At 30.2% G+C, this 11,436-nt stretch overlaps 1 protein-coding gene across 3 annotated transcripts in view; it reads right to left on the bottom strand.

The window, feature by feature from the left end:
* Positions 1-1,496: 1,496 nt before the first annotated feature.
* Positions 1,497-11,436, bottom strand: part of KLHL18 (Kelch like family member 18) — a 22,799-nt gene continuing 12,859 nt past the window's right edge. Inside the window, exons 9-11 of one of the 3 annotated variants that reach the window (XM_067051998.1) lie at positions 8,424-8,593; positions 6,804-6,964; positions 4,468-4,606 (exon numbers count right to left, since the gene is read on the bottom strand). In XM_067051998.1, the coding sequence (XP_066908099.1) occupies positions 6,841-6,964; positions 8,424-8,593 (294 nt within the window). In that variant the 3' untranslated portion in view covers positions 4,468-4,606; positions 6,804-6,840. Of the gene's footprint in view, positions 4,607-5,926; positions 6,020-6,803; positions 6,965-8,423; positions 8,594-11,436 lie in introns of all 3 variants that reach the window. The other 2 variants (XR_001343835.3, XM_014428005.3) reach the window with 2 other exon arrangements.

Here is an 11,436-nt window from a genome sequence, read left to right as displayed (position 1 = left end):
CCTGATTGCAATGTTCCGTCTGTTATTGAAGACACAAAGACATTTAGTAATTATTCAATTTGAAAATGATAGTAGAATTAAATAAATCTTGTCAAAACAATTCAAATTTGATAAGTACAAGTAAATTATATGCCAATAGTATGATCTACTTGTACTTCAAACACACAAGTCCTCTGAAGTACTCGACTAATTTCAAATAAAACTCATTTGGATAACTTCCAAATTAGTACAAATATGCTAATGAAAATGCTATTATTTTTAAAAAACAGTTTTTATATAGAATTAACAAAAGAGAGCTTAACAAAAAGTATAGTACTGATTAGGGAGAGAGGGACAAGAAGGTAAGCATGCTTCAATAAATTAAAATCAGGGAAATGCCATGCACTTTATTAGAGTAAAAATAAGTGTTAATTTTTTTTTAAAAAATTGTATAAACTATTGTATTATTGAGCCTTTCCAGAATATTTTTGTGTAAATACATTTCTGCTTGAAGGTGTTTTTCGTAAGATACTTATATCAAAAGAGGCAAACAGGAAGATCTTATAAATTGTTATTTTTTTAAAGAACTGCCTTCAACCAGAATATAGTCTATTTCGAAACGGTGGGCAAGTTTGCTGTTCATAACCTGTAACTTCAAAATATTGTCTTTGTTTTCTTATTCTATTAATTGGGCTTCCTGCTAAAACCGCACCCAGGAGGTATCGAGGACTGGGTCTGATCCGCTGTCAATGGTAAGCTCCACTGCAGCATTGGTCCATTGCCCAGTGACTCTCGAATGTTCCGGATGTCCCCAATAAGCTTTGAGATTATTCATTTTTATTTATTTATTTTAGTATGTGACCTTTAACTTATTTATTCATTAAATTATTTTATTATTATTTTTGTTTATTTTTTTAAACTTATTTATCCAGTCAAGTATTTCTTTTAACCAACTATTTATTATATTTTCTTTTAACTCTATAAATCAGTTTTTTTTTGGTAAAATGTATTTATTAGTTTGTTTTTCTGTAAACTGTTCTACTGATGTGACTATTATTTCTTTGGTTTGATTTCACATTGCTATCTAATGTTGAATTTGTTTAACGGATCACTGGAGAGGATCTGAAAAAGTGGATTGGAGAGAGCGAATTTGTCGATCAAATGAAGTAATAATTGTGAAGTGGAAAGAAAAGGTGAAATGGAAGGAACAAGAAAGAGAAGGGAAAAAGGAATAAATTGAAATATTTGTGTTTAATATGTATACTGGAATTGATTGTAAAAGGAAACTGTGGGAAAAAAAAAAAAAAACTGTTTTATTTCTTTTTTATTATATCATGTAAATATATGTTATTTATATGTGTCCGATCACGGATTGACTAGTATGCTGTATAATGTAGCAACCCAATGTATTTAGGGACCATGGATGAATAAAGCATTTCTCTCTCTTTTTCACAATTTGTACTCACATGGCTGTCCACTTCCAGTTTTTCAATTATTTTTATTGTAGGAAATAAATGAGTAAATAAATTTTTTTAAAAAATGTACCTCTTATATTAACCATATAAGGCCCAGCAGGCTGATCTGGTATCAAATAAATAATTAAAAGTACATAAATACAAAAACCATGTGGGTTCCAAGGCCTTATTTTAGTCCATTGTTATACACTAATGAATCTTTTAAGTCGACTAAGAAAAGTAGAAATTTAATTCCTCTTCAGCATTTGAGATATGTTTTAAGATCAAATAAAAAAAAAATCTGTCTGCCTTCAATCCCCTAAACGAGGCCCATAATCAACATAAACTAGTTGGCTGATATTTTCCAACTTTGGCAACTGACTCACTGGTTACCCAAAAATAAACCTCATAACTAGATGTTATAGTCAGGCAGTTTGTTTCAAATTACTTTTCATCCAGACTACAGACAATTTTTTTTTGTATTTAGCACAACAGTAACAAATTATCTCTGGATGGTTCTCGGAACGCGCCATTACCATCTCTATTTTTTGTTTTCGAAATGGCAACCAATTAGAGGTTTGGTAAAGTCATAGTTCAGGAATTTATAGAAGAAAAATACTGTGTTAAAAAATCCAACTTTTTTTTTCCCAATTTAAAATCATTATAGACTTGTATATGTATGTCAATTTTAGTAAATTATTATAGATACAATATAATATCTAATAACTTATAGTGTTTTTAGTTTTTCGAGTAACTCAAAAATTAAGCATTTCTTGGAACATTTTATACACTTCTTTGAAACATAATTAATTTTTCTGCACAGCATTATGACCTGATGAGTTCTGTACCACAATGATAGAGAAAATTTACTGGATTCTAAGCCTACAAAGTTTTAAAATCTGGAATTTAATGAGTACTTCAGCTAACCTCTCAGACATACTTTTCTTCAAATGCTCAGCTTTGGTAGAATTAATGTGATTTAAACACTAGCCACTATTTTGATAAATAAAATAAAATAAATCTCAAATTATAAACTTTAGTACATCCACCATTTTTTATCATGATTGCAGATAATAGCTTATGTTGCTAAACACTTTTTGATGATTCTAAGCAATATGAATTATGAAAAATAACAATATGAAGTTTGGTCTTAATAATTAAGCAGTTTTTCTATGATAATATAGAAATACAGAGGATTTTTGTCCTTCGCCATTTTGCTTCAATAGCAGGTTGATATTTCTAAAATCCTTCTAAATAACAAGGGAGAAAACGTGTCAACAAAGTAAATTAAACCTTTTCCATGCGACAAGTGGCCAAAAAAGTGTAATGAAAACGGTCTCATTCCAAAAATTCTAATGAGGAGACATGAGAATAGTATAATCAAATAGAGAATAGAATAATTGATTAAAATAGGATTCGTAAAAGTTGAGAGTATATTTCAAGTTCAAGGAACTATAATGGGGAAGAATGGAGATATAGACAAATTTTGAGTAACAGAAATCATAAATATTTAAAAAGTTAGGTAATTTTGTCCAAGTAAAAGGAACATAAAAAGAACCAAACATACTTTCTAATATATTGGTCATATCTACTAAGACAACCAGCAATGGAATATAAAAAATAACTGATTTGGGTTACGCATATGCTTCAACTACCTTTTGATTTTAACAATCATTTCAGAAAGTTATTGTTATACAATGGGTTGACTGCTTATATCTCTGCCAAAGAAGTTTTTTTTTTTCTGTAAACACTTTTCAATTTTCACGATTCTGAATTAACAGTAACTTGTACCCTTAATCAGCAGTTGAGTGAATTAGAAGGTCTTAACAACAGTGGACAAGAAAAGAACTTGTAAAAAATGACTTTTACTTAGCATCAGAGGAACGTAAATGAAGTGATATCTCGAAAAAGTTTCTTGACAAATACTTTGGGTAGCTGAGGAAATATAATATATTATTAACAAAAATTGTTGGATAAGATTGTCTTATACTCTAAAAGCATATATTTAAAATTATTTCAATCAAAGACATAACTTATTATTCAGGCACTTAAGTCATTTTGTTTTATAAACATGGGTAATTCTTACTACTATTTTTTTTTAATGATAAAATATCACATAAACCATACACCACACACACTCTCATAAATATATAAACATACATAGAGATGTTTATATACATGTACACGCACATGAGCAACAATTAAAACAGATCTGAGAATAGTTCTTCATTAATGAAATTTAAAATTTGTTAAGTAATATGATTTTAAATTCATCATAACTTTCAAATCTCTAATATGGTTAACAAATCAATTTTATCTAAATAGAAAACTAACAAACATAATGTTATTGATTAAAATTCATGCATTAATCACACAGCCTAAGAATCAATGTTATCTATTAGTTTAAACTAAAAAATAAACAATTATATATATACATTCCTAGAATGCTCAATTCAGAAACCGTTGAACAAACAAATCTCATACCTCAAAACCACTTTAATACAAATAAATAATTTATAATATACGACTGGCCAGGTATTAGTTAACAATATATTAAATATTGTTAATAATAATTTTAAAATAAATAATTAAATTGAACAATAAAAAAAAAAAAACTTTTCAATTAGAACACTGATAAAACTAACAAATGCAAAACAAACTGTTTTTAAAATTCTAATAAGTGCAATAAGGTACACAATTACCTCAGAATATTTTAAAAGCACCTGCATTAAAATTTATAAATAAATACTGGAACACAATACATGATCCCCACATTTTCCTAAAAACTAAATTATCAAATAATTCAAGCTACATGTTGTTTCCTTTTATCATTAAATAACTTTAGAATAGGAAACATTTTCATATTATTTTACAATCTGTACACTTAACACTTCCTGTAATAGTGAAAGTAGAATGAAGAATAATGTGAGCCATTCAATTTTCAAAATGATTCTGAGTCAGGTTTACAGACTGGAATAACACCGACACCTACACCACCTTCATGTGCACACATGGGGGCTACAAAGGACCAGGAGTCGGTGTTGGGATCATATAGCTCCACCGTGTTAAGATTGGAAACTCCATCATATCCACCAATGGCCCAAAGCTTTCCCATGTTAGCCACTAAAGCAACACGACTACGCATTACATTCATGGGGGCAACAAATTTCCATCTGCAAACAAATATAAAAATTAGAACAAAACCAAGTTTGTAACTAGAAAAAACAGAAGTATTTAGATTATTGTAGACTCAACTGTTGCAAACTTTTGTGATGTTAACTTATTTGAGTGGTCTTACATTATGATTAAAAAAAAAGATGGAAAAGATTGTATTTTTTCAAGAAAGCTATTAATAATCTTTCTTCTACGATGTGGTTAATAGTAAGAAGTCCATCAAATCAGCATGGATTTCCAGATATCTATTTAACTTGGTAATAGTGTGGAGTGGAAATAACTAACAAGTTGATTGTTAAGCGAGTTTTGGTTGATAATGGGAGACAGGAGACCCACAAATGCAAATAATTATTGTCTAATAATAAGTATTTAAGAGTTATCTGTTTTTTCGTCTTAAAAATATCTTAATACAAAACTTATTGTCACAAGAATATATCCACATAGTGATTAGTGAAAAAAAAAACTTTAGGAATAAAACTTGACCTCTACAATATGATTAAAGGTAGTAAGCCAAAGACCATGAAGAAGACTTCTGACAACACATCAGTCAAGATAAGTTTCGTAATACTATGTCATTCCCAGTATACTGATATCTGCTATTATATAATGGATATACAAAATTATGTGTCGATATTACATCATATATGAAGTTTATGAAGAATTTGTTTCCTTACTAAGAACTTTCTCAACTCCATATTGATTTACACTCAAGTTTTAGTTTTGTACTTGAATATAAACCATATTATGAGCACTTGGTCTGGGATGTCTAGAAGCAGACTTTCCATTAATAAAAACAAATAAAATATCATGTAGATTTAATATCCTAGATGTAGCAATAACATTTTCTATAAGAGGCATAAAAGTGATTTTGAAAATATCCAATTAAAAATAAAAACCAAAGAATAAACATTAGATTCAGAAAAGAGAACAATAGCACTCATAAATTATAAACTATAAATTACAAAAATATATTCATTAACGGTATAAATAATTATTAGTTAAGTTTACTAATGACAAAAAAAAACTAATTTTCAGTAGTAAAAATATTAAATCATTCCTTAAATTAATGTGACCAACATTGAGAGTTGATAATATAATAATAATAAAATTCATAACACAATTATCAATAATAATACACTCTAATAGCAACAATTGAAACTTACCAGAAATATTCTTTGCATATTTAGATATATTTTAGTGTATTTCATTCCATGAATTTGTTCTACTAAATATTTCTTGGATTGGATGATTACTAGTTAACCGTAAAAGTATGAATGTATGTAAATAGATTATTTAAATAAATAATGTATGATGCTAACCTGAAATGTGACAGATAGAAACTGAGCTGGAAACAAACAAATTTGTAAGGTGATTTGGCACAGTATTACGGCTTCACATATTGTAATGGAAATCTGGTGATATAATGCGGAAAAAGGTATAAAGAATAAATATAAGTAATAACACAATATATAGAAAACATTAATGAGTGAAGACAATATATCAGGTATGGAGCAAAACTTGACGATTCTGTATTTAACAGTAAACCAAAGGGGAGGGTGGTAGGGTAGTTAAAGGATAATAGTATTTCAGGGATTCTTTCAGAATTAAGAATTATTACCCTCCTAAAACCCATACAACTTTATCCTAGCTTACTTTGATACTGAAAGCCTTTTTACAAACATAATCAGCCTTTTTAATAACATAATCAGTCTTTTATGTTGTAAAGAAAAAGTGGACCAATATTGAAACTGACATTTGAAAATGGCCACGCATAAACTGAGACTGAATTTGTTACTGAACTGTTTCAGCTTCTGTTACTCAATAAAGACTTACTGATTCCCTCTTCAAATTCAGGTTTAGTGATAACTTAATCACTCTTGATGGTTCAACAATTGACTCCGTTTAATTAATTTCATCATTTTGATTTAGGTTCTTATTTACATAACTTTTTATTTAACAACCTTTATTATTATTATTATTGGAAGAAGATAGTTGACCATATGAAGTAGATTGTAGGAAGATAGTCCAGGTGGCGGTCAAGAAAACTATTTATTTTTTTACACAGCTTATTGATTAACAATAATTAGTTTTCTTATACTATTTTGATTCCTTTATGGACCGCAACCTGGACTATCTTTTTACAATATTATTATTATTCTGATGCTACAGTTCTACAAGAATCCAGGCTTCCTTCACCATAGCCAACCAATCTCCTACTCTCTCCTTCCATCGTTCAACATTTAACCTTCTTAGATCGTCCTCCACATCCTCCAGCCATCTGATCTGGGGATATACTGTTTTTTGTTTCCCATGTATGAGGGTAGTCTGAAAAGTTTCCGACCGCAACATGAAGATGGCTGAAATCATAAATAAAAGGAAGTGAATTTCGTTGTTCATCTGTTGACAGTTACCCACCAAAGTTTCATCCATTTTAGACGTGAAGTGTTTATGTAACAGTCGTTGAGTGAGTTGATGTGTTTTTGTGAAAATTGACAAAATAGAGTAGCAAGCTGTCATTAAACATTTGTATTCGAAAGGCAATAGCCTACGCAAATCAAAGATGAGTTGGATTCTGTGTATGGGGACTCTGCATCATCATTTACCACTGTGAAATTTCGGGCAGCTGAATTTAAACGTGACCGTAAGAGCTTGGGAGACGATGAACATTTGGACGTCCAAAAATCGCACCTACTGAGGATAACATCACCAAAGTTCACCAAATGGTGCAAGGCGACAGCCGAATTAAAGTAAGAGAGATAGAGGTTATGAATAAGTCAAGAGAACATGATTGCTACATATTAAATCAACATTTAGATATGAGAAAGCTGTCCGCACATTGGGTGCCATGTTTGCCCATGTTACCCCAAAAATGCATTCGAATGAACATTTCCAACGCTCTGTTGGCGCAATAAATCCGAGTTTTGGCACCGATTAATTACTGTAGATGAAGCTTGGAACAACTTGCAGAACTTGCGAAAAAAATGACCACATTTGCAGAAAAAGAAAATCCAGTTTCACCAAGACATCATCAGTAGTTGCCATGGCGAAAATTCACGAATTATGGTTTTAACTGCTTGACCATCCGTCTTACTCACCAGATCTAACCCCAGCGACTTCTTTTTGTTCCCTCATCTAAAAATTGCGCTCGGAAGACAGAGATTTTTGTCAAACGAAGAGGCAATCATCTTCGTGAACAATTATTTTGCAGAGAAAAATGCCGAGTACTTTTTGGATGGGTTACAGAAATGGGAGGATCACTGGGAGAAGTGTGTAGAGTTTCAAGGAGACTATGTTGAACTAAGAAAAAAAATTTATAGAAAAAATGTCTTATATTTTTGTTAGGTGGGAAACTTTTCAGACCTACCTCGTATACTGTAGATCTGAATATCTTAACTGCCTTGAAAAGATTTTTTCTAGACTTACTAGGAGATACTCCTTCACTCCTAGCATTTTTTAGTCATTAAATCCATACTTCCTTTATTACCTCATGACATTATTTTTAACAAGAAGTATGTTGAAATCTCTTCCTTGAACTTACTCAATACCGTTTTAATTACTCTGTTTCCTAACTACCTGAATACTTTATGACCCTCAAATATTCATTCAACTTTGACAAATCATCTATCCCACTATAGTACCCAACTATAAAAAACACCTTGTTTCCAAATTTATCCACATAAATTTTGAACAAATCCTGTTAATCATAAAGTTGATGAAGATTGTTTTTCTCTGGCATATACTTACTGATACACACTAAACCTTATTAAACACAATTACCTTTTTTTCTACTAAATATGAAAATAAATAGGTTCTTACTTATCTGTGGCTGGATCATACATTTCAACAGTTTGAAGGAATGTGGCACCATCATAACCTCCGCAAACATATAGTTTACCATTTAATGTTGCGACTCCTAATCTGCATCGTTTTGTAAGCATTGGAGTGACTGAAGTCCATAAACAGGTATGTGGATCATATCTTTCAACCTGTAATTAATACGTAAAATTAATAACTAAAAAAACATATGTCAAATAAGTATCTAATGTAAGTATAAGTTTAATAATAAATATCAACAAAATATAAAGATTGATCAATAACAATTGGAATCAGAAGAGCTGATATTCATCTCAGGCTGTTAATCTACAGGGTTAGTAGAATAACTAACAGGAATATTGAAAAGAACTGCTTTTGATCAAATTATGAAAACATAAATAACCATTTTTCTTTTAAATATTATTTCTCTAAATATTTGAGCAAGAACAATTAAATTTAATATGAAACCAGAACTAAAACTCTTGAACTAAATATATATCCCGTTTTGAGATACAACGAATGATATGATGCTCAACCATTCTGAAAATTCTAAAACGATGTTCTTATCTGCCTCAAGTTTTTTTTAATAGACTTAAAATTTAAGAATTTTGACAATGTGAAAAAAATGGAAGTATGCTTTCACAAATTGACTCAAACTCTCTACTTGCCAAAAATCAGTTTTAGATTTAGAATGTTCTTGAAAATGAACAATATATAGAATGAAACTATATATAATATTTGGCAAACTACAATTACACGAAACAAATGAACAAGAAAAAATATATTGAGAAGATATATACCTAAAAAATATGAGGTTTTGAAGCATTATATCTTGTTTATTTTTAATTAATCATACGTTGATGGTAATATTAAAAAGTTAACTTGTGCATAGTCTAGGATTTTTAACTCATTAACACCACCAATGTTGCCATTTCTTATCTAACAGAACTAATACAAAGCATCAGAAGTACTGCAGAAATAGCTTAAAAATGATTTTTATAATTGATTTGTTGATCAAAGAGATAAAAAATAATTTAATTAAAAAAAAAAACTGACTATGGAAATAACCTATAAAGCTATTTGTTCTGCAAGACGGAGTATTATTGCATATATCCTCAAACTTATTAGCGAGTCGTTACTGAAGTTGTCAATAAATAATGAAACACAGTATAGAAGTAAAATCTGAGAGAAACCCAAGACTCTTCTGAAAAAATGCTAATTAACTTTCTTTCTGTCCACACATACAGATGCAAAGAGCTTTCTATCGGATTATACATTCACAGACGCATGAGACAGAATTTACTTGCAAACATCTGTAGCGCAAAGTGGAAGACACCTGACTACTATACCAAGTTTCATTAATTATTGACCACAATTTCAGTATAACTCACTAATATGTTTAAGGAAATATGCAATAGTACCCCAACTCTGGGAACGATAGGTGTGCAGGGCAGGGTTATTTCTGTAGTTGGTTTTTTTTTTATAATTAAATTATTTTTTATTGTATATTTGTAACCTTTATGTGTCAAATATTTAATGTCTAATTTATATCCAAGCCATGGCTAAAATTTACCTTTATTCATAATCAAGAGCCAACATAAAGCCCATCACACACGATCAACATTATTGCAACAATATAACCTTCAGACAGTCAATGTAGAGCTGAAATTCGATGACCATGTAGAAGAAATAAAAACGTGATAAGCCAAAGGAGTAATCCAGGGAATAGTAGTAGTGGAGGTTATATGTCCTGATTGTATCAGTTATACAAGGAGAACTCAATCTTTTAAGAAGGTTATGAAATATAATAAAATATTATTTCAATATTTTGAGCTCAAATTGTTTGAAAACACTCATGGGATATTGATGATTAACTTGAGACATTACACTTAAAAATAGGTTGTTGAGTTTACTCAAAACAGAACCCAGATTCAAAGTCGTGCAGTTTTAATAGACTTAATTTCAGTATTTTAAGGTCAAATTGTTACAAAAGAATCACAAGATCTCAGTGAAAATTTTGAGCCATCAAAAACTTGAAAATCGGTTGAGCCGTTTGCTTAAAAATTGTTACAAACCTACGAATGAGCAGGCGAGTGGGACAGTCCTCAACACATTACCCATCTACAGTGAAGCCAAATAGAAGGTAATATCAAATATAAAATTGTTGGTCTTCTTTTCAGTTTGGCTCCAGCCACCAACCCATGAATCACTTTTTTAGTTGGACAGCTCTTCAGCCATGAATTTTATTACCAATTTATCATTTTGTTGGTGAGTAATAAACTTTTTTTAAAAATAAATATCAGTAAAGAATAACTAAATTAATCACTTTTTTCTATGATTAATTTTATGATTTTTTATTTTTACCTTTGAAGACCACAGAAGAAAACAAAACTTGAATCTGAGATAAATAACATTCTAAATATGAGTGATATACAATTATTATTATTATTATTATTTTTATTTGAAAGTTTGATCTGATGGAAATATAGTAATTTCCTTACTCTATCTTAATCGACCAATAAATCAAATTTGAAATGTCTGTTTCAGAGTTAATCATAGAAGATTTTTATTTTCTAAGTATTTCATCCCTTAGGGTAATATCCTTGGTCCTATCCTTTATACAGTTTTCACAGCTGACATCCCAACCCATCCTAACACTATCCTCACCCCGTATGCCGATGACACATGTCTATTGTCAGTGAACAATGATCCTTACATTGTATCCCAAACCCTCCAATCCCACATCACCACTCTTGAAGAATGGTGCCAAAACTGGAAGATTAAAATAAATTCCAATAAATTCCACCTAATCACATTTACCCTTCGACATAAACCCATGACCTCTTGCCCTACAGTATCCTTCAATAATACCCCACTTCTTCAAATCCAACTCCGTTACTTAGGACTACATTTCGACAAATGACTGACATGGAATCCTCATACAAGACTAAAAAGACAAGAAACTGCTCGTAGATTCCGACTATTGCAACATTTATTAGACAAACGGCCTAAATTG

The sequence above is a fragment of the Halyomorpha halys genome, unplaced genomic scaffold, assembly GCF_000696795.3.
Source record: "Halyomorpha halys isolate HHAL.00 unplaced genomic scaffold, Hhal_1.1 Scaffold687.1, whole genome shotgun sequence".
Lineage (NCBI taxonomy): Eukaryota > Metazoa > Arthropoda > Insecta > Hemiptera > Pentatomidae > Halyomorpha > Halyomorpha halys.
This window is presented reverse-complemented; position numbering and strand designations above follow the sequence as displayed.